This window comes from Orcinus orca, chromosome 10 (assembly GCF_937001465.1).
Source record: "Orcinus orca chromosome 10, mOrcOrc1.1, whole genome shotgun sequence".
NCBI lineage: Eukaryota > Metazoa > Chordata > Mammalia > Artiodactyla > Delphinidae > Orcinus > Orcinus orca.
The window spans coordinates 83,757,710-83,782,330 of record NC_064568.1 but is presented as its reverse complement, the minus strand read 5'-3'; the positions used below and the strand labels follow the sequence as shown (position 1 = coordinate 83,782,330).

The following is a 24,621-nucleotide window of genomic DNA, read 5'->3' as shown; positions in this document are numbered from 1 at the left end:
AAATTGTTTTTAATAACTCTAAACCCACCACCCAAAAGAATCAGATGATAAACAGTACGAACACGTCCACACACATCCTCCTCCTCTATCCCATCCTCCCACACACCCCACTGGTAACCACAGTCCTTTTATTCATATTATAAGAAGGGTATCGTAAGGTACAGTTTTCTGTTTTTGTTTTTTTTTTGCGGTACGCGGGCCTCTCACTGTTGTGGCCTCTCCCGTTGCGGAGCACTGACTCCGGACGCGCAGGCTCAGCGGCCATGGCTCACGGGCCCAGCCGCTCCGCGGCATGTGGGATCTTCCCGGACCGGGGCACGAACCCGTGGGCCCTGCATCGGCAGGCGGGCTCTCAACCACTGCGCCACCAAGGAAGCCCAAGGTAGAGTTTTTTAAGACATTTTTTTTCACTCAGCATTGTTAAGATTCACTATTGTAGTAGATCCCAGTTCAAATTGGAAGTAGCTTTGCTGAATCCAACAAGGCTGCTTATCACTGCTCCAGGTGCTGCTGTTAATAAAAATTCAAGATGCTGCTCCTAAAGCACTGGGTCTACTGGAGATAAAGCAGACCCAATGTGAGACCCTTTAAGTTAGCCTGGAGACAGCTCCATCAGTCCAGCAGCAAGGACCAGGGAGTCTATCCTAGGGGCACATTTTCTTGGACTGGTACAAGCAAAGTGCCCTCTTTGTGGGCTCTTATCTTTCCTCCCTGCCCCAATGTACTACATTAAGTGAAACTGGAATGCGATTCTGACTGGGTCTCTTCACCTAGTTTTCCAGTCGCAAATCCTGAGTCTAGAGTAGACAGAGTTATTGTTAACGTCCCAGGTCAACAGACTGGCACTCCAAGCCTTCAGTTTCTGCTCTGCCTTCCCATGTGGAAAAGCATAATCCATAGATATTGTGAGGCAGGATATGATGTATATGGTCATGTGTTCCACCTCAGTATGAATTCTGGCCCTGCTGCTTCCTAGCTGTGCACCTTGGATAAATTACTATCCTCTCTGTGCTTCAGTTTCCTTGTGTAAAATAAAGGCAATAGTACCCACTTTGCAGGGTTGTTATGAGCATTAAATAAGCCCTTGTGCATAAAGCACTTCATATTATGTGCTAAGCACTGCTCTGTATCTGTGTAGTATTTTACATACATACATAATATATGTTATCATATGTATTTATATCTATTGAGAGCATTCAGCCAAAGCTAACCTAGCCTCATGGAAGCCCCTCTCTTTAGCTCCTGATTATTTCTCTTAAAACCCGATGAATAAATGAATGAATTAGGACATACCACCAATTCATGATCTTCAGCCATGAACCACAATGCTGGGTACAGGACTAAGTAAGACCACAAAATCTTGTCTTCTGAGGCCATGTCCAGAAGCAGGAAAGATCCAAATACCCTGGAAAGGAGCTGTTCTCTCAGCCTATCTTTCCTCCTTAGGACGTGGTGACCTCCATGCCCCCAAGGGCTTAGGCTGCTGCTTCTGAGTTGGGAAGCAAGTTGTGGGCTCTTTGATCTACACGAGCACTGCTGCATTACCCCACTGTTATAAAAAAGGACTTGAAAGAACACTTTCCCAGTGAAGTGACAGGATTAACAAAGCTGTAGGCTGTGGATGTCCAACACTACTTTCCCAGCTCCATTAGAAAATAGTAACATGGTGCTGTTTTTATCATCCAGTTGGAAGTAAAATACTGGCCAGAATGGGATTCTGGACCCATATGAACCCAATCCTACCAAGACCCAGAAGACAACAACAGTGTAAACAACATCCATACTCACTTTATTTTCAAACAGAGGAGCATGTACCCAAAGAGAAGCAGGACTCAGAGCCACTGTGGGAGCTTTTGCTCAAAGTGATCTGCCTTGGTCTTCTGACCTCAGAACACCTCGTGATCCAATGGCCATGGGGATGGAAGTGCCCCTTAATGGTACACATATTAGAAAGGTAAATCCCCCCATCCCTCAAAGGAGATGGGAGAAAAGGAGACAAAAGTCAATGAATCCCTGGCATACTGCCCCGGAATCCTTCCAGGGATAGTGTATGACTGACCATCAGTCCACAAATGTGAGTGGGAGGGGATGTAGGAACAATGGATGGTGCTGGGCAGAAAATTATCCTGGATGACGTGCATCCAGCACCTGGATAGACTTTTCATTAGAATGAAGGGAGCTGACAAAGCCCTCAAAAAGACAGAAAAGAGCACATTGATTAGAACATTATCTCATAACAGAGGTGGGACCATTTCCCACCATTATTGTAAAATAACAGTAACTAATCAAAACACATATAGACCTCTTTAATGGAGTTAATAAATAAAACTACGGCCAATTGGGAATCAGGGGTAGAGGTACTATTCCCAGGAGGAAAAACTGGGACAAAAGGGAGCCATGCTGACAGGACTTTCTAGTCCAGCTCTAGGTTCTTAGAAAGAAGCCCTAGTTCAGAAATGACAGCAAATACCCATGATCACTATGTGGGGCTGAGCCAAGGTGTAAAATATCTTGAATGGCTCTCCGAACCCAAGATTATCCATATTCTTTATCCCCTCCAGTAATGTGTAAGACCAAGAAGTGTGGAACTCTGGAGGTGGACATGTGGTTTTTATTTCCGGGCAATCTTAATACTTCTCATTACATCTCACAATTTCGTGGGAAGGGAGGGGATGGCAGAGAACATGGACATCCTGTCTTGCACTGCAGGGCTCGGAAAGTGGTAAGGACATCCAGCTGTGATGGGCAGGAAGTGTCAAGGCAACAAGATGCCTTATGCCTGGGGTAGGAGTATGGTCAATGGCTCTTTTGGCCTGCGTTCACCTCCTCAAGGGGAGGTCTCCATGGAATGACCATGATTCCCAACATGGCCAGAAAACCCATCGATCCCACTCATGGGGCAGATGATCAGAGGAGCTGCGCTCTTCCCTCCCGAGTAACTCAGACTGAAGTAGGGCCGGACAGGCCCACAGAAGGTAGCATGAGAGAAAGTAAAGGTGTGACACCTCTCTGTCACATTGTAGAAGGAGACCTCGCCAGCATCATAGTCCAAAAAAATCCCCACCCGTTGGAGAGGGGTCCGCAGGGGGAGGGCAGTCATTGGGGAGGTAAGAGCCCAGTACTCTTTCCCATACCACAAGGACACTGCCCAGAATCCATTCTGGGGGGCCGAGGTTACTCCGCCTTTTCTGCACACTGAGTCTTCACAGACACCTATGGTCCACTTGGCTTTATCTCCCACCTCTACCTCCCAATAATGTCTCCCAGCGATGAAGCATGGAGAGCCCAAGACACAGGGAAACAGATTGAACCGCTCAGGGTTGTCAGGCAGGTCCTGCTGGAGGTAACTGTACCGCACTTGCCGCAGGTTATCAGAGAGGATCAGGCTGGGGTAGGCCGTGTCTGGATCCAGAGTCACATCCACTGCAGAGGAACAGAAGGGCAGAGGAAGGTCAGCCGAGAGCCAGGAAAGCCCACTCTGAACACCCAGCTTTTCTCCTACCCCCTAAGAAGAGAATATGAGCTCTCCAACAAAGGCACATTCATCTTACACTCAATTACATCCTAAAATTGACATTCCAAAAGCTACTGTTTGGATTAGCTAGTTACTTCTTTTAGCTAGGATATATTGAAAGTACTGAGATTTTTACCTCTATTTGCTTTTTCACATCTTAAACCACAATACCCATTATTAAGCTGAATTTGAGGTTTTCTTAAATGTATGTCCAATCCCTTCATCTAAAAGTCTTGGGGACCAGAAGTTTCACAGAATACAGAATTTAGATAGACAGGGTGTGGTACAGCACTCTACAACCAAATATCAACAGATCTGCTGTGAAACATACGAATGTTCACATTACATCGGATAAAGACACTAGTCCCACATGCATCTTACAATCATGTGGTGGTTTCCTGTTTTAAAATCACTGGCATATATTCTCTCATTTGCTCTTCATACCTGGTTCAGAAGGAAGACTCCCAAACATTCTCTCTCTGAACCAAAGCTCAGCTAGGTTGACTGATTCCCACAAAAGATTGATGACAGGCAACTGGTGGAGGTGACCAAGAACCCCAGAGGCTTGGTTTTTGGTTCAAAAATCTGTTCACAACAGTTGCCCATTTTTTCCCTCATGTCATGGGTATACCTCATACCTCCAACCAGACATTTAACTCCAAGGATAGGTCAGTGTCTTATGCCCTTTTGTTCCCTCTACAGTACCCTGCGCAACATTAGGAAATGTAAGACATAAGCAAAGTAATCAAGTAATACTTGTTGAAAGAATTAACTATGGATTACAGCCAGGGGATATCAATGAAAGAAGACTCGTTGTATGTAGAGTCCCTCTGTTCATGAGGACGATCTCATGAAACAGAAGGCGGTCCTGTGACTGTGGAAAGTACAAACCTCAGTTCTGAGTACCTATGAGGTCACAGATTTACCCAGTGTCTCTGAACCTGAGGTGTTGGTGATGGTCAAGGAGAGGGAGAGTTTCAACTCTTGCTCTGAGGCACAGAGAAGGGATGACAGCAGATTCCTCTTAGACTGTCCCTAGCACTCAGAATAAGAGGTGAGCTCAGTAGTTTTGGAAGGATGACTGCCTTTTGTAAACCACACACTGCCCAAGGCTAAGTGGGTAGAGCAGCATACCAGTGTACTAGCAGTGGGAGTGCTCTACTTTTTGGAAACTGTAGTTTCACCTCTATAATCCTTCATAGCTCCTGAGTTTGATTTCCTCCTATTCAAAGGTCCATGGTTTCAGCTCTGAAGCAAAGATATTACAAACACATAGAAACAACTGATGTATTTTTGTGATTATTATCATTTTTCATACATGTAACCTAAAGGATCCTAATTAGGCACTTTCCAAAATCATTCACAATAGTAGTTACGTTGATAAGGATTTTTACTCCTTTTTCCAAATGGTTTTGTCTCCTATCACCCACCTGAGTATAACTGGGCCTCTCTCAATTCTAAAAAACAAAAGAGAAAGAAGTTACAGAAGTCATCTGAGTATTTCCAGGAATACCTAAGAGACGGAGCTTTGGTTAGAGTCATCATAAAGCAATGGTTTCCATTAGACACCCCAGAACCCCTGTTGTCACTCATGCACTGATTTCTTCATACAGTGTATGACTCCATCTTCCAGCCTAGAGCTCAAAGGGAAGAGGGACTGGAAACTTTGGGCAGAAGAATAACGACATGCCCGAGATTGGTAGCATATGGGGCCAAACTGAGCCAAGATTAAGGATTCCACCCTCCAGTGGGCCAGCTGGCTCTGCAGGGGGAGATGGAGGTTCTAAGTCCGCATCATAGATAACTCTTGGCTTTCATAAGCAACCTGTTCTAGGGGATGAGTGGTTCAAGTGACATCCACTACCAAGCTGGAGCAAACAAGACCACCTGCAGTAAAATGCTTTTACAGTTGAAAAAGCATTTTCATAGACACGTTCTCAGTGAGCCTTTTAAGTGACAGGAGAAGCGTAGGAAAAATAAATGAGTCAGATCAAGGAACGTCATGTCTGAGCTTCTGGTATTAAGTGGAGTTTCTCCCTGTTTTGCTTGTGAGCATTCCCTAAGTCTACATTGCTAGATGTGAAAAAAGTATGTATCTGAAAAGATACAATGCAAATAAAGTTTTAGCATATACAGGAAATTATCAGAATTATGGGGATTTGTAATTTGTACTAAATGAGAAAAGGGGTTACCTACATATAAGGATTTCAAATTCTACCAGGCTGCCTAGAATTTTAGCATTTAGTATACAGCCATATGTGCTGTATGCTCATATGTGATCACGAGCAGAAAATTTTGTATTAGGAAGAGCATCCCTTAAATACCTTGAACATTTTGTTTAATAAACATAAATGTAGGGTTAATTACGTGTCAGGCTCCATTCTAAAAGGCTTTAGAAGTGGTAACTAATTTAACTTAATCCTTACAACCCTGTGAGGTAAGAGCTACTATCCTCCTCATTTTACAGATGAGGAAATTATAGTGTAGAATCCTTATCAAGTGGCAGAGCTGGGCGCAGGACCCAGGCAGCCGGACTCCTGAATCCCTGTTCCTAACCACTTCCCTCGAGGTTCTGCCTCAATCAGTGCTGCTTGATTCCTCCTGTCCTGGTCAGCACCAGTGCCTACACGCAGCAGAAACTCTATAAATTATAACCACAAACACTAGCTCAAATGAAATGTAGCTAGGATAGTTTCTGTTCATTCTCTTTCTCAATTAAAAATAATTTTAAATAATCAAACTAATTCTGGATTAATTATTGGATTGTATATTTTTCTCCTCCATTAATGTAGATTAAGAAATGAGTGCAGGGCTTCCCTGGTGGCGCAGTGGTTGGGAGTCCGCCTGCCGATGCGGGGGACACGGGTTCGTGCCCCGGTCCGGGAGGATCCCACATGCCGCAGAGCGGCTGGGCCCATGAGCCATGGCCACTGAGCCTGCGCGTCTGGAGCCTGTGCTCCGCAGCGGGAGAGGCCATAACGGTGAGAGGCCCGCGTACCGAAAAAAAAAAAAAAAAAAAAGAAATGAGTGCATATAGTTAAAAGGCTTCAAATTGAAACAAGAGGCTATTAATTGAAAAAATTAACAAAGCAAAAAGGAAGATGTAAAATATCAGGGGAGGCCGGCCAGCGGGTATCACGCACTTCCCATTTTCCCACACTTTAGTGTTCATCTTCCCAGGAAACTTCAACGTCAAAAGCCCATTAAGTAGATAAATTTACCTTGGATTTTCTCCATATCTGACTGCATTTTTTCTAAGGAGAGAAAAGAAGATGTTTAGTTTGCATCCCATTATCTGGCTGGAAAATACATCCTCTCAGGCAATATAGTTACTGAGAGCATAAACCCTCATGGATCCCTCTTCTTACATTACCTGTGAACTGCTTTAGACTCTCAGTCAAGAACAGACACTTCTGGGCAAAAATGTGGATTTTCTCTTGCAGATCTGGAGGTGTGATCCAGGGTTCAGGGATCCTGATTCTTTCAGCCCTAAGTTTAAAAAAAAAAGCAACAAAAAAACAAGTGAATCCCTCCCCTAACTCCAGAATTTCTAAGTATGAGGGAAAATCTTTTCAGGCTTGATTTAGCACGGGGGAGAGAGAAAACTGTACCTGTTCAGCGTGTCTCCGATGTCCTATAAGAGAAAGGAAAAGGATAAGCATGAGAAATCATTCCTAACTTCCATTTTCTCTCACAGATGTTTGTTGAAAACCCAACTTATGGGGTGGCTCTCCTGGGAGAAACCAGGGAGACAAGGAGCACAACTCACGGTCCAGGAGCTAAAAACTGGGCAGAGGAAACTGGGCTGCACACTATTCACTATTCTAGCACTTCCTGCACTCTCCTCCTGCACACTGGTCAAGGATCTCAAGATTTCAAATTTACTGACTCAAGCATCCCACCCTTGGACCACAACTGCCTACCTGTCTAGCTTGATTTCTTTGACGTATTACTGTGAAATCATTCCAAATACACAGAAAAGCTGCTAGCACAAAGAGCTCCTGTATACTCTTTTTCCCAGACATATTTATCTTTAAAATCATTTGAGAGGTCATTGTTTATATTATATCCCTTTACCCCTTGATGATTCTGTACCTCCTAAGAGCAAGTACATTTTCTTATATAACTATAGTACAGTTATCAAACTCAGGAAGCTGAATATTGATACATTTGTATAATCAACAGTCTATAACCTAATTTAATTGTCTTATTAATATTCTTTACAGCTACTCCCCTCCCCACTCAGGTAATCCAGGATCATTCATTGCATTTTTATGATGACATGTGTCTATAAGTCTGGAGTGGCTTTTGTGACACACTGCCTTAACATTGGCTAATTATTTTATAGAATCTCTCTCTATTTGGGTTTCCCAGATATTGCTGTCATGATTAAACTAAAGTGTACTATCTTTTTTTCTTTTTACTTCATTTATTTATTTATTATTTATTTTTGGCTGTGTTGGGTCTTTGCTGCACGCGGGCTTTCTTTAGTTGCGGCGAGCGGGGGCTACTCTGTTGTGGTGCGTGGGCTTCTCATTGCAGGTGGCTTCTCTTGTTGCGGAGCACGGGCTCTAGGTGAGCGGGCTCAGTAGTTGTGGCGCATGGGCTTAGTTGCTCCGCGGCATGTGGGATCTTCCCAGACCAGGACTCGAATGTGTGTCCCCTGCATTGGCAGGCGGATTCTTAACCTCTGCACCACTCAGGAAGTCCTCAAGCTGTACCGTCTTGGACTAGTGTATGCTGTTTGCTTCTAAATAAACATGATATTCACTTGTCCCTTATTGGTGATATTTTATAGCTACTATTTTTCCTTTTGTAATTAACAAGTAATCTAAAAGTGATACTTTGAAATTATGTTAATATGCCAGTCCCTATCAAACTCCCCCTCCCCTTAGGTTTAGCATCTGTCGATAATTATTGTCTAAATTAACTTTTAATATGATAGTTGCCAAATGATCATTTTCTACCTTCAAAATTCCTTCTAGCACTTCCCTGGTGGTGCAGTGGTTAAGAATCCGCCTCCCAATGCAGGGGTCACCGTTTGATCCCTGGTCTGGCAAGATCCCGCATGCCACGGAGCAACTAAGCCCATGGGCCACAACTACTGCCACAACTACTGAAGTCCACGGGCCTAGAGCCCGTGTGCCGTAACAGAAGCCACTGCAATTAGAAGCCCGCGTACCACAACAAAGAGTAGCCCCTGCTCGCAGCAACTAGAGAAAGCCCACGTGCAACAACAAAGACCCAACGCAGCCAAAAATAAATAAATTAATTAATTTAAAAAAATTCCTTCTACATTACTTAGTCAACATTCTACTGGAAGGAAGAATTTTCCCTTATTTATTATTAGTATGGACCCATCAATTCGTACTTTATTCAATGGGTTATAATCCATCACTGTTCTAATTTATATTGGTGCTCAAAATATCCGAGATGTGGCCAGAGAGAGTCTGTCACTCTCGTAACTCCTCTCATCACATTCTCCCCATTCCCATTATTTTCTGATTTATCCTTCCAGTCTTCCCTTTGCAAAAATAAACAGATACATGTATTTTCCAATTATCTCATCTTTCTTACACAAAAAGTAGCACACTCTATATTTTGCACTTTGATTTTTTTCACTTACCAATATATTATAGAAACCACTCTGTATCAGTTCATAGGTATATTTCTTTTTTACAGTTGCCTAATATTCCTGTGTGAGTATACATATGTACAATGTTAAATACAGGTAGACAATAGTGAACATCTTGCCCACTTCCTGACCTCAGTGGGAATGCTCTAATTTTCCCGCATTAAGTAAGATTCAGCTTACTTTTCAAATGACTACTACCATGACCCCTCTTCCCCATGGAGCCCACAACCCCTCTTTTTTCTCTACTTTTACTTATCATCCAGTTTTTTTTTAATAAATAAATTTATTTATTTATTTTTGGCTGTGTTGGGTTTTAGTTGCTGCACACGGGCTTTCTCTAGTCGTGGTGAGTGGCGTCTACTCTGTTGCGGTGCGCGGGCTTCTCATTGTTGTGGAGCACAGGCTCTAGGCGCACAGGCTTCAGTAGTTGTGGCATGCAGGCTCAGTAGTTGTGGCTCACGGGCTCTAGAGGACAGGCTCAGTAGTTGTGGCTCACGGGCTTAGGTGCAGTCGCTCCGCGGCATGTGGGATCTTCCCGGACGAGGGCTCGAAGCTGTGTTCCCTGCATTGGCAGGTGGATTCTTAACCACTGCGCCACCAGTGAAGTCCCTATCACCCAGTTTTGATTTCACGGTCCATATGTTCAAAAATATTCTCACAAATACCTTCTACCTTAAAAAAATGGGCAAACCCATAAAGATACAAATTAGTGGTTGCCACTGGGTAGAAAGGAATGAAGAATGACTGTTTAATGGGTACGAGGTCTCCTTTCGAGGTAATGAAAGTGTTCTGGAATTACATAGCTGTGATGGTTGCACAACACTGAGTTTACTAAATGTACTAAATGTACTAAGTTGTACACTTTGAAATGATTAAAATGGTGAATTTAGGTTATGTATATTTTATCACAATCAAAAAACCAAAAAACAAAACAAAAGCTCAAATCTTGCAAAGCCCTAATCCTGGATGAGCCCAACTACCTGCTCTCCCTATGCCTGGCACCAGAGCAGTAACAGTCTGAAAAAGCAGGGACAAGAAAAAGGTCACACAACTGGGCAGACAAGTCCCAGTATAAACTGACGTCCACTGACCAAGTAATTCTAATACATCTCACAAACCAGATGGCTTTCCCATACTCTGAAATAATTTCAGAACTTTCCCACATTCTTCAAAGCTCATATTTTCTCTAATCCCTGCTCAATGGGAGCAGATGGTCCTGCTTTTCTAACTTCAAAAGAGAATAAGAGCCAACGGGGGACTTCCCTGGTGGCGCAGTGGTTAATCCGCCTTCCAATGGCGGGGACTCGGGTTCGAGCCCTGGTCCGGGAAGATCCCACAGGCCACGGAGCAACTAAGCCTGTGCGCCACAACTACTGAGCCTGTGCTCTACAGCCCGCGAGCCACAACTACTGAAGCCGTGTACCTAGAGCCCGTGCTCTGCAACAAAGAGAAGCCACCACAACGAGAAGCCCGCGCACCGCAACGAAGAGTAGCCCCCGCTCACTGCAACTAGAGAAAGCCCTCACGCAGCAATGGAGACACAAATGCAGCCAAAATAAATAAATAAAATAAATTTATTAAAAAAAAAGCCAACGGGTTTTAGCTACCAAAGTGCACAACATGCCTGCATCTATCTGCCCCCACCGTCCTTTCTTCCCATACAACAGAGGATCTTCCAAAACTAAGTCCCACACACATGCTTTAGTCACCTTTCCCTTCTGCCTTCTCAGAAACAGCACATTAGTGATTAGTTCATCCTTTAGCTTCAGTAATTTTCTTCACCTGAATCCTTACAACATAGGTGCTCCTTTCCACATTTTCTTTTAAAATATGTTTAGCTAGTTTCTTTAAGCATCCCCTCCCCATAAAGCCCCACAATCCTACCTCATCTCCAAGTATTTTTTTTAATATCTCCTTCACAGTCTTACTTCTTGAAAGAGTCATTTACTCTTCCAGTTTCCATTCACCCTCTGTCACCACAACTCTCCCTCATGTGGCTCCTGACCAAATTATTCCACTGTGGCAGAATATCAATGATTATCTGAGATGAAAATCATTGAGATGATAATGATTATTATCAAGATTATCAATGATGCCCATGTTTTTAAACCAAATGTATCTCAGCCCTTATATTATTTCACCTCAACTGCATTAGATTCTGTTGTCCACTCCCTCCTTCCTGAAACATTCTTCCTCCCTTGCCACATTCTCTGGTCAACTGTTCGCTTTGCAAGCTCTTCCTTCTCTCCCTGGCAATTAAATACTGGTGTTAGTTAAGGCTCAAGATTAAGACTTCTCGTTTTAATCTAAAGCAGGAGTCAGTGAACTTCTTCTAAGGAAAAGGCCATACAGTCTCTGTCACAACTTTTCAACTCTGCTGCGACAGACAATACATAAATGAATGGGCGTGGCTGTGTTCCAATAAAAAGTATGGATAATGAAATTCAAATTTTATATAATTTCACATATCATGAAATAACATCCTTCTGATTTTTCCCCAACCATTCAAAACTGTAAAAAGAATACTTAGCTTGCAGAACATACAAAAACAGGTGGCGGGCCATAATTTGCTGACCCTAACCCTATCCTATCAGCCCCTTTTTAAGGGCGTTTATCAACACCAATGATACTTGTTTGCTCACTTCTTTATCATATGATCTCAACATTAGAATTTAAATTTCAGGAGAGCTTATTCACCACTTAATTCCGGTGCCTAGACTAGTGCCTGACCCAGAATAGACAATTCATATGCATTGAATGAACAAATGACAGTCAGGCATCAGCTCATTTCCAGTGGTCTTCCTGGGTTGGGTGCATTGCAGCTTTATCACCTGCACTACCAAGATTAAATCACAAGACTGCTTGGGCTGACCACTCCCACTCAAGCGTTTGTTTTGTAGCTGTGGTAATACACACATACATGTTAAAATTACAGGGTAACTGGAGTGAGGAGGGTCTTTAAATGACATGTGGGCCAAACCCCTCATTACATAATGAGTAGATGAGGTCACTGAGGCCCAGAGAGGTCGAGAGCCTGTGATCAGACCACTTATCAGTGCAGGACAGGCCTGGGCATTAGGCCTCCCTTTTACCCTTTCCATGAGACAGTGCAACTGACTGACCCAAGCTGTGTCAACCAGGTCCTCTATTGTACATTTCCCCTCCAACATGCCCAACAGAGAGCTTGGCAAGCCCCTGCTACTCCCACAGAGTTGGCAAGGCAGTTGGGGGCCTGGATACTGCTTGGCAAAGAGAGAAGGGAGACCTTTTAGCAGGAGCTGTCTTGGCAGGGCGCGCTAAGCCTCACCTGCAGGAGCTCCCTGGTGGGCTGCTGCTGCTTCTCTTCCAGCTGGGCGATCAGGTTGCTGAGGTGGGAGATGTTGCAAGAGAACTGAGTGATGGCACCATTGATACTGTTGTAGATGGCCAAGTCTAGCTCCTCGAGACGGGCCAGGAGGCGATACTCATGCTCCTTCAAGGAGTGATACAGCTGCTCAAACTCCCAAACGATCTTCTCCCTCTCCATCTGGGTCAGGCTCTGTGTGGATGACAGGCAAGGGCAGTGAAGAGAGGAAAGGCTACTTCTAGAGCCCTTCATATTTCTCCCCTGGCTATCCACCCCAAGACCTCATCATTTCATTCAGGTATACTATTTACTGTGCAACAGTGATGCACACGCACCTTGCTTATAAATCCTTTTCACGAACTTATACTTCTCCTGAAAGGGACAAGTCTTTCAATGCATAAACAAGACAATATAATCTTAGAAATGAAAGAGTCCTTAAAGCTCAACTAATTCAGTGCTTTGCAAAGAGAATGCCATTGGCACCCTGGTGGGGGGGGGGGCAATTCTGCCTGCATGGGACTGTTCTTTGCATTGCAGGACATTTAGCATCCTTGCCCAACCCTCCCCAATCACTCCAACCAAACACCCACACACCACGGAGAGGAGGAGAGGGCAGTACTCACCTCGCTGAAGAACCAAAAGTCTAGTCCAACCTACCTATTTCACAAGTGAGGAAACTGAGGCCTAGAGAGGTAGTATTACTCTCTCCATCTATTCAACTGGCTACTGACAGAGCCAAGAAGTATGTCCAGGTGCCCTGATTCTCAAAGAAGGGCTGTTTCCCCCCTTTGACAATCCCCCCCAGAGAGGACACAGTGGTGTGCTTAATGATTTAAGTCCACCCAGGCTCACTAGAAGATTCTCCCTCAGTCAGACCTATTTTCAAGCAAAGGCAGCTGAGGTCTCAGTGGATTCTGTGAGCAGAACAAGTGGTGGGATCTTACGGCATCATGGGAATAAGTTCCCAGTCCAAAAGTTCTATACTACGCCCTGGCCAGGACTGACAAAATTTCTCACAAGATGGTGCTAGACACTACTAGTCTAAGAGTTTGCTTTTCAGATGCAAATACCTCTAATGGATGGGAATCTGTAATATTTTATTTATTGTTCAAAAGAGGCTTAAACACTTAGATGGTAGACATATAAGTATATATTATAAAAGTCTCTATTTTTTTTTCCAGAACAAACCCCCCCAAATATCCCTATCACAAATCAGCACATTAGTCACTTGCTAAGGCTTTGGGAGACTAGGGGAAGGGAACAAACTGAAAAGTTCAGAACTGAACTGTCAAGAAAAGGAACATTCCAGCAAGAAGCAACAGGCGGGCTTACAGAAAGCCACTGTCAGCAACTGTCTGCAGAATGGTACAAAGGAGGCTAACTGTGCCCAAGAATCTCACCTGTATTAGCTTTGTCAGGGATCAACCTTGATCTGCACAAAGCTAGCAGATTAAACTTTTGATAGGTCAGATCTCTAGGGGTTCTAAACTCAGCTATTCCATCCTTTCCCCCAAAATGTGGGAGGGAATCCCTTGGTTCTCCAGGTGAATTCCCAACTGCCATATAAGGTTGTTCCACCCACACCTAGAAGTTCTGGGTGACGTGACTGCACAAGGTTAAGGGCAGCTTAACAGCCTCACAAAAAAAAAGAGAGTGACAGGCAGAACTGATATTACCTGTGAATTCCAAAGAACCTTACCAAGAGCTCAGCTCGTGCCTGTTCCCCCTGTGCCCGACGCCTCTTCTTTAGGTCTTTCACTCTTTTTAGGTGGTCCAGCTGGTTCTGGATTTGCTCCTAAGAAAAGCAAAAACAGGTGGGCAGTTCAAGATTAATACCATCAATATGGCTATTCTGCTTATCACACGTGCAACCCACATTCCTGATGCCAAGTTCCTGGTTAGAGCCTATCCTTGGACAATACTGCCATCACCAGGGCACAGGGGTCACCAGACCTCTCCTTTGGTAGTTTGTATCTTAAATGGTGGGTCACCTACCTGCCCTTGGAAGGATACTGCATGGCTTAGTGGAAAGGTGAATGGACTAGGAGGCTTTAAGTTGTCGCTCTTTCACAGACGCGTACTGAGATAATGACTTAACTTCTCTTATTTTCCTCTGGTGTGACATGGGCAAACACCACCTTCTCAACCTACTAGAGGGTTATCACCAGTGTGAGTAAAAGAATATTTTTGAAAGCACCATAAATGTTAAGTGAATAATTTTGCATGAATGTACTCACATTTAAACATGTACATAATTGTGTACATATTCCTGCAGTCCTCAAACACACAGATCATGCACTCCTTGAATGTTGCCTTACAACTGTTTTATATTTAATACTTTGTTTCCACGTTATTGTTTAGCTGTGCCAGTCTGTTGGTTCAAGAGTTCACAAAGGGATCCACACATCATTTTATTTCACTCAATCTTCATAACTGTGTTACCTCCTATGAGTCTCACGGTGGTTAAATGACTTAGGTAGTAAGGAGCTCGTTCTTTTCCGTGAGCTTCTAGAAGAGGACGGAGCACAGGGAAGTGCTGGGGAATGGAGAGGTGATGGGCCTCTGCTTGATGTGTATACAGCCAGTTAACGTCCGACTGTGTTTTGTCTCAGATCATCTAGGAGCCGACAGGAGTGCGAGCGTCTCTGAAGCTTGTCGTTGTGGACGTGGTTTTACGCATATCTTTTATACCGTCAAGAGGGGTCTCCATGGGCCGTCTTTATGTATAATGTGCCCGTGAGCGGGTAAACATAGAGGCACATAAGGAAATGAGAGTGGGGGTGGGGAGACTTCTGGCTTCCTCACCAGCTACAGGTTTTCCTCCCAAATCTGAGTGCCGAGGCTCTGGAGCGGACAGAGAGGAAATGACGGCTGTGAACCACACGTCCGGCTCAGCCATTTTCTAGGCGGAAAAAAGGAAGCCCCTTTGGCTCTCTCCTCCCTTTGTCCGACTCGCGCTCCGGCCCCTCCCCGCCCCGCACGCCCGGCCCTCACCTTGAAGCCCTCCACCGCCTCCTCGAGCGGCAGCACGCTGTGGCCGCGGTGCTCGCGGGAGCGGTCGCACACCACGCAGATGGGCATCTGGTCCTCCTCGCAGTACAACTTCAGGGGCTCGCGGTGTTTCTCGCACACGCCCATCTCGCCTCCGGGCCCCGACGGCCGCTCGGTGCGCAACTGCTTCACCAGCTGGGTCACGTTGGCCAGGTGCCGGTTGGGCCGCATGTGCCGCTGCGGGAAGGTCTCCCGGCACTGGGGGCACGACACATTGGTCTCCGCCGCGCCCCAGCAGCGGGCGAGGCAGGCGCAACAGATGTTGTGGCCGCAGTCGAGCATCATGGGCTCGACAAAGTACTGCAGGCACACGGGGCAGGTGGTCTCCTGCTGTAAGCACTCGGCCACGCTCCCGGAGGCCATGGCGCGGGCCCGCAGGGGCGCACGGGCATGGGCCCCGGCGCCCAGCCCTGCGCGGAGCCCAGCTGTACCGCGCTCCCTCCCGTTCGCTGCTTCTGGGCGGCGCCGGGAGGCGAGCCCGGCTGCCGGAGGGCGGCTCCTCCCCGGCCCTGATCCCAGACGCGCCCGCGCGCTGGAACCCGGCGCCGCTGCGCCCGCCGAGGGAGCGTGGGGATATTGCGACCCCACCTAGCCCAGCGGCTATGCGAGGGGGCAGCTGGTCGGGCGCCGCCGGTTGGACTCGCAGAGCCAGGCGCTCACAAGGCTCAGGACAACGTGGCCGCGTCCGAGCGGATCCCGGCAGCCCCGCAGACCTCACCCCGGCGCGAGCGGAAGGGGCGGCTCGGGGGCGGGGCTTGGCTCAGGCCTCCTGCGCACGGCAAGATTTCCTGGATTCCGGCCTGGATGATTTCCTCCGCAGAGGTCCGCGGAGGCCTAGCCGCCCGCCCTGGGGCGGAACGCGCGGGCGCGGGAGCCTTGGATACCGGTTACAGAGGCAGGCGGTGTCCGCGGGGTGCGGCGGGGACAGGGTATCCCCTGCCTGCACGCTCCGGGCCCGCCGCCGAGCTTCGGCGGCCCTGGGCCTGGATCCCTGGTCTTTTGTTGGGTTTCCTGTCTGGTGCCCACGCCTCAGCAAAGGCGAGAGAAAGCTAGCTTTGTGTTGGTGTGGTAAGAAGAGACATCTGGCCTCCCCGGGAGGCCGGAGGGATGAGGGTTGCAGACTGAGCCCCACCCGGCCTGTGAGGAGCTTTATCAAACAAACCCCATTTACAGGCGCTCGCAATTCTGTTTCGAAAAAGAAAGGCTTAATTATCAGGCGGCAACATTTCTGTGACAGAAACAGACAAGCCCAGTTCTGCTGCTTCCTATTGTGCCTAAGCAAACTGGTTTACCATTCTGAGCTTCAGTTTCCTCTCTGATGAAATGGTAATAATTATACCCCAGCAAGGAGGGAGACTTCCTTACAACTTTTACTTTTTAAACCCTAAGTATGCTTATCCATTAAAATAGTAAAGTACCCACTGCAAAGAGCTGTGTTGAATAGAACCTAAACATGCTTGCTCCTTCCTGAAGTACAGGGAGATTGGGAATCCTGTGGGTGACACAGGCTCTTTTCATTATCCAGTAAACTTAAAAAAATTTTGCGTTGTTCCCTCATCCCTACCTTGGTGTTTCCTCGTTTCCTTTGCTATTTTCTCAGTATTGTCCTTCCTCTAGATTTAATTGAATTTGGGCAGGCTTGCCTGTGTTAATTTAATTTACATTACTATACTTTGACCTAAATGATTTCAACAATGTCAGTTTGCAAATGTGTTTTAAATGAGTTAGTGACTGGTTGAATGTGACCAATTCCACCAGTTTCCCTGTTTCTAGTCTTTTTCTCTAACGTATTTACGTAATACTTCAATAACTCTTACATGTCTGTCAAGGTTCTAATTCAGGGCACACTTTTAGAATAGGAAGTGATGTGTGCTCTCACATAGTCCAGCATACTTTATATGTCAGGTATAAAGTATACATAAATAAACTGAGATCAGATGCTTTAGTAACTCCATGAGGACAGAAACTTCTTTCCAGACCTTCTATGATCTCCATTATGCCTTGCACATAGATTTAATCACGTGAAAGGACTTCAACACTTGTTGAATTATTAGACTAATAATCAATTAACTTAATGATTCTACTGTCACATTTTATGCGTACTTCTTATCTTTATCACATTTGTAAAGGGTGCAAACACAAATGCCTACTGGAGACAAGAAGGTAATTTAAATGAGCAGGCCAGTCCAGGGTCACAACAGGGAAAGATGGGGACAGCGAATAACTGGAGGACAGATGAGGCAGCTACTTCTTATTGAGAATGTGAGCCCAGCATATTGCCACATCTTTGATTTTCAAGAGAAGGCAGAAATCTAGAGATTTATGTGAAATTGATTGACTTTCAAGTATTGGAAACTAACTAAAAATTGTAAAAATCATCTCTGCAAGATGAAATTGACCTCCTCACCTCCAGTTTGGGACTTCTGGTACAGCTATTTATTTTAATAAGTGCTTTTCAACCTTAGCACAATATGGAAGGGACTGTCATTGACTACTTTATAGCCAATCTCCACTCCTTCCTTAAAGTTTTATTCCAGGTAGCAATATGCCCAGCTGAAAGATACTTTCCAGGTGCCTTTACTGCCAATACTATGGTATATTCATGAAGGCAGCTCTGCTGTATGAAATCTTGTCCAGCTGGTTATGGATGTGCTCAGGAACACCAACTCACCTAGCGCTTCTTTCACACTTCAACATGGCCCTGAGATTGTAGGTGGCTAGTGATATCTATGTGGAAGGTTTTGGCTGGTCATTCTGAGAATGCTTCTTAAAGGAAGACTACTCAGCTGCAAAGCATACTCTTTTAACATTCCCCCTTCCTAATTCTTCCAGCCTGGAATGTGCACGTGATGGTAGGAGGTTGACCAGCTGTCCTGGACCATGAGACAATCTTGAGGATGGAAGCCTGCACTAAGATGATATAGTAAAAGGTAAAGAAGCCTGGGTCCTTATTCACTGCAGAGTGCCTGCATCTAATTATATATGTAAGAGAGACTAAAGCAACTGTCCTGTTTAAGCCACCTATTTGGATTGTCTGCATATGCAACGGAAACTAAACCTAACTAATAAATACAATTTTTATTAATAAAGTGTTTTATTTTAAAATAAATTCCCACCTATTTAAAAATAAATTCCCTATCAACACAACCTATCTGCCCTCAGGGTGCCAGTAATTTCTGTTAATATTGGCTAAATCCAGAGGATACTCTTCAGCCTTTATCTTAATGTTCCTGAGGCATTTGACACTGTTGACCCCTTTCTCCTTGGACCATTCTTCTTCCAGGCACCAAACTGAATAGAACCTGATAAGGCCTAAGATATTTCTGCTTCCACTCTCTCCTCTTTTATCTGTCTTTACCAAGTGATGCTAAAGTTAGTCTGGAAATATAAAAATAAAAAATAGGAAAAACACAAGGCTACAATAATTAAAGTAAGAATAAGCTGATAGATCAATAGAATAGACTGGGAACCGAGAAATAAACCCAAATCTTGTTCTCAAACCCAAGTTCCTGTGCCTGACGAACAGTGAGGCTAAACAAACCAAAATGTCAGAGTTTGGAGCAGGGAAAGGTTTATATTGCAGGACCAAGCAAGGAGAACGGGTGGCTCGTGCTCAAAACCCCTAAACTCCCCAATGGTTTTCGAGGAGAAGTCTTTAATAGGCAAAATTTGGGGTGAGGCCTGCAGGGTGTGTGACTTTCTTCTGATTGGTTGGTGGTGAGGTAACAGGACAGGCAGTGCTCCAGAAATCTTGTGTTCAGCTTGAAGTTACCATCCTCCACCTGGGTGAGGACCTTAGTTCTGGCAGAAGAACTCAATATATATGTTGTCATATATATTCCTTGAGGAGGAACCAGGACCCTGCCCCAAGGGTGCACTATTGTTTCGTGACTGCTCTTCCTTTCCTTCTTCATTCCCTCCCTTCCCTGATTAGCAACTGTTTGAATCTGCTCTTTAGAACTCAGGGAAGCTCAAGGAGGCTGAATAAAGTCTATGGACACAGGAAGGGTTTGTACCAGGGGGGGCCCCACAGATCCTGCCTTGTTTCACAGGAGAAAAGAACAAGTTAATAAACATGTGGAAAGAAGTTTAACTCACTATTAATAAATTAATGTGGTGTTGCTTTTAATTTATGAAATGAGTAAAGACTAAAAAGCTCAACAATACTCAGTATTGGTGAGAACATGAGGAAAAAGGCATTCCAGTATACCATGAGAGGGTAAATTTGGAGAACATTGTTGAGAGCAACTTAGTAATAGCTTAAGAAAAACAATTTTAATGCACATACTCTTTGAACCATCTACTCCTCTTCTCTCCCATCTGTACAAAGATGATTGATTGGACTTCCCTGGTGGCACAGTGGTTAAGAATTCTCCTGCCAATGCAGGGGACATGGGTTTCAGCCCTGGTCTGGGAAGATCCCACATGCCACGGAGCAACTAAGCCTGTGCGCCACAACTACTGAGCCTGTGCTCTAGAGCCCGCAAGCCACAACTACTGAGCCCGCACGCCACAGCTACTGAAGCCCACGTGCCTAGAGCCCATGCTCCACAACAAGAGAAGTCACTGCAATGAGAAGCCTGTGCACCGCAAGGAAGAATAGCCCCCATTCACTGCAACTAGAGAAAGCCTGTGTGTAGCAACAAAGACCCAAAGCAGCCAAAAATAAATAAGTTTATTTAAAAAAAGATGATTGTATAAGGATTGTCATTATAGCATTGTTTGCATTTGTAAAATGCTGGAACCAATATAAATATGCTTCAATAGGGGACAGGTTAATGAAAATACTATTCAGTCTTACAATGGAATACTATGCAGGGACCAAAAAGAATGAGTTAGATCTATATATACTAATATGGAAAGATGTCTGAGATTTATTCATTCATTCATCCATCCATTCATTCATTCATTTAAGTGTTTGTTGAGGGTGTACCATGGCTCTCTTTTAGGCTCCAGGATACAGCAGGGAACAAAACAAAGTTCCTAGGCTCATGGATTTGCTTTCTAGGGAGAAATATGGATAATAGGCAAGCTAAGAAATAAATACGTAGTATGAAAGATCCATGAAGAAAAATGAATCAGGATATGGAGGATGAAGAGTGATTGGGGCATTACTTTATATTGGGTGGTCAGAGGAGGTTTCTCTGATGAGGTAGCCAAATGGCTGCTGCAGTTTTGAGTCTCAAATCTATATGTCATTGGACATTTAACCCAGAGAAATGAAAACTTAACATTCACACCAAAAGTTTGCATAAAGCATTATTCATAATAGCCAAACTTGGAAACAGTCTTCAATAATGAGTGGTTAAACAAATTGTGGCACATCCGTATCATGGAATACTTTTCAGCAATGAAAAGGAATGAACTATTGAAATACACAACTTGGATGGATCTCAAGGGAATTATACTGAGTCAAGAAGGTCAGTCTCAAAATGTTATATTCTGTATGATTCCATTTATAGCATTCTTGAAGTGACAAAATGATAGATATAGAGAACAGAGTAGTGGTTTATGGTTTATTGAGAAGGGGGAAAGGAGGTGTCTGTGGCTATAAAAGGGATCCTTGTGATGGAAGAGTTCTGTATCTTAACTGTGGTGTTAATCACATGTGATATCTACACATGATGAAACTTCATAGAACTAAATACACACACACACACACAAGTGCATATAAAAACAAGTGAAATCTGAATAAGGTTGGTGGATGATATCAATGTCAATTTCCTGATTGTGTACTATGCTTATGTAAGATAGTTAATATTGGAGGAGATTAGGTGAAGAGTATACTGGGTTTCTATTATTCTTACAACTATATGTGAATCTACAATAATCTCAGAATAAAAAGTTTTAAAAATTTTCTGCACATCACAACTTCCATGTCTTGTCTTTTTCCAGTCAAACAAAGCCCTGTGTTTAAAGGAACACTATGGGCTGCTTGGCTTACTTTGGCTTTTACTACCCACCCCTGAACCAGTTAATGTGGCAAGGGGGCTAAGATGATACTCACAGGTCAATGCCAGCCGAGACCCATCCTTGAAGTCAAAACTCTGCAGACCTCCTGGGTACTATGCAGTGGACTAGACTGGATGCTGGTGAAACATCCACAAGATCTGCTACATCACCTTCTCCTATTCTGACTGTTTAGTCACTTGGGCCCTATATCCTTTACAATTAGGTTCTCCTGCATATGATAGGAAAGCCCAAGAAAAGGGTTTTTATCTCCCTCATGTAAAAGAAGACCAGAAGAAGGCAATTCAGGGCTAGTATGGCAGATTCATCATCCTTAGTGGTTTAGTCACTTTCTGTTTTTCTGCTCCATCATTCTTGGGCATGGTACCTAACCCTCAAGATCATGTCATAGTCCAAGATGGCTGCTGGAGTTTCATAATCCAGACAGGATGGAGAAAGGACAAAATGTCACTTGTCCCAAATAACTGAACCCTCTTTTTTAAAATGGTGGCCATTTAATTCATTGTCCAAACTTGAACACCTTTGAGAGAGACAGTGGGTGCTCTTAATAATTGTACAAAGACAACAGGTGGAAATAGGAAGTATCCCAGATAAATCAAGGCAAATCATCACTGTGTCTTTGAAGGCTGTCCTATTCAGAAGTTTCTTCTACTCCACAATAGTTTTTATTTACGAGCGTAACTTAAAAATAGTCCCACTTGGTCAGGGCTATGTTTCTCCTAGCCCAGCACTTTGATTCAAATATAGTGAGAGGGAACGATGCTGTCCTAGACATCATGTGAAACATGGCCAGGGCCAAACCCTCCTTGGCCCTCATCCTTTCCCTCTCTCCTTCATTTTCCAACATCTTCCCTCAGTCAAAAGCCGAAAGTCCCTATGAAACAGACCTGAGAAGTATGTGTATGCCCCATGCTGAGTCATCTCATGAGCTAAACTCTCAGTTGTGTTCTGAGGGGACCACCAGGAATAATACTCCTATCACTAGGGAAATTCCTAGTGTTTAGAAGTTACCTCCCAGAAGAAGACAAAGGCCAGACGTCTCTTTAGATGAGGCCAAATTCCTGACTACACAAATACCAAGAACGCAGGATGATAAAACCTTCATAAAAATATTAGAGCTGGGGCTTCCCTGGCGGCGCAGTGGTTGAGAGTCAGCCTGCCGATGCAGGAGACACGGTTTCGTGCCCCAGTCCGGGAAGATCCTACGTGCCGCGGAGTGGCTAGGCCCGTGAGCCATGGCCGCTGAGCCTTTGCATCCGGAGCCTGTGCTCTGCAACGGGAGAGGCCACAACAGTGAGAGGCCCGCGTACCGCAAAAAAATAATAATAATAATAAATAATAATAATAATATTAGAACTGTCTCAAACTTAGTGTTGACAAAAAGTTAATAGTCAATCTAAGAAAGCAATAGAAAATTTTATTTGAGCCAACCTGAAGATTATAACCCCAGAGTCTCTCAGAAAGCTCTGAGGACCACCGGTTAGAGGTCAAAGTACAGTTATATACATTTTTGAGACAAAGAGTTATACATCAAATGACATACTGACAGTTTACATAATCCAGATCTGCATGTACAAAGCGAGTAGAAGGTCATCTTGAGCCTTTACAAGATTAAGAAGGAATGTTACCTCCTGAGGAGGTCTGGTTAATGCAGATGCACTATATACACTAAAGGGGAGGGAGGAGGCCCAAACAGGCAGAGAAAAGTTTTATGTTTACATTTTTCTTGTCTTGCTATAAAATATGAATTTTATTTCATCATTAGTATAAGTAAAAGCCTGCTGTTCGTCATTCATTTTATCCCAGCTTGGAAGAGCATTTCAGGGTAGCTTGTGAAAGGAGACAAAGTAGGAAACACCATATTCCCTTCCTTTTCAGCGTCTTGCTGTTTTTTGCTCTCTCATTGACTTGGAGATGATGGATGGCTGGGGAGGGGGATGCAGAAAGCAAAATGGAGGGTATCACTACATCCACAATTAAAGAACGCTGGAGAGAAGTGATCAAAGGACTCCCAGTAATATGGAGGCCTTTCTGCTTTGGGGTGAAAAGTGGGTGGATCTTTTCTACCTTTTGAAGTTTATACCATGTGCATGCCTTAATTATGCAAAACAAACTAAATTAAGAAATAAGGACACAAATGAATTGTCAAGTATTTAAATTACTTTTTTCTGCACAGAGAAATGGATATTCTGTTTTAAATTTTAAACATTTAAAATGGTTTTGCTTGATCAGAAGAATGACTTTTGTTTCAGAAATTTACTTTTTGATTTTGAGGAATATTGGCTCATTTATAAATAAGGTCTGAAATTTCTTTTAACAGTAAAAAAGCATAAGGTATCTCATTTTGAGATAGTGGTCTGTTCATTCCACATCCTCTGAAATTTTCCATTCTAAGACAGCATTTATCTTGCTATTTTAAAATATATTTACTATTCAAATCTAGGTATTGGTCTAGTTGAGACTATGTGAGAAAAACAAGGAGTGAGATGCAAAGTTGTTATAAAGGAAACAGCAAAGAAAAAACTTGTCCAAAAAATTAATTTAAAAAGTATGGTACATGCTACAATGTTATTGTCATTATATGTCATTTTAACAAATGTGTATACTGATGTGAAAAGATATCCAACTTATGTTGTCATGTTAAAACAAGTTGCAGTACGTTATGTAGAATAATTTTTTGTAAAATAATAATATACTAATGTAAATACTGAAACAATACCAGAGGAATATAAACAAAACTAATAAGTGTGTGGTGTGCTGGAAAGACTGGGAGGAGAGGATAGATTATGAGTGACTTTTTTACTGTCTAGGTTTTTTTTTTTTGGCTGCGCCATGTGGCTTGTGGAATCTTAGGGAGTCCTAACCAATGGACCACCAGGGAATTCCCTACTTTTTAGGTTATACATTTCTGCAATACATTTTTTAGTTTTACTAAAAGCCCATATTATTATTTTTTTTACTAAAAGCACATATTATTTTGTTAGCAGAAAATACAGTACAGATAATTTAAAAGTTACAAAAAAAGAGGGGTAGTTATAGAGAGCTAGGCAAGAGACTACAAAGGGTTACAAGCAAAGAACTCAAGGCATATGCTCTCTGACATTT

General features: G+C 43.9%; 1 protein-coding gene and 1 long non-coding RNA gene across 2 annotated transcripts; one reads left to right on the top strand and one right to left on the bottom strand.

Annotated features, from left to right (window-relative positions):
• Positions 1–1,766: 1,766 nt before the first annotated feature.
• Positions 1,767–16,326, bottom strand: LOC101279632 (zinc finger protein RFP). Its single transcript, XM_004286088.3, has 8 exons — positions 15,490–16,326; positions 14,195–14,290; positions 12,457–12,687; positions 7,126–7,148; positions 6,888–7,003; positions 6,736–6,768; positions 4,945–4,971; positions 1,767–3,423 (listed from the first exon to the last, which is right to left on the bottom strand). The coding sequence occupies exons 1-8, from the start codon at positions 15,907–15,909 to the stop codon at positions 2,828–2,830; spliced, it is 1,542 nt and encodes a 513-aa protein (XP_004286136.1). The 5' UTR covers positions 15,910–16,326; the 3' UTR covers positions 1,767–2,827.
• A 48-nt stretch (positions 16,327–16,374) lies between these two features.
• LOC117198879 (uncharacterized) lies at positions 16,375–21,409 on the top strand. Its single transcript, XR_004480141.2, has 3 exons — positions 16,375–16,872; positions 18,379–18,476; positions 19,877–21,409. It is a non-coding gene; the product is annotated as an uncharacterized LOC117198879 (long non-coding RNA).
• Positions 21,410–24,621: the final 3,212 nt, after the last annotated feature.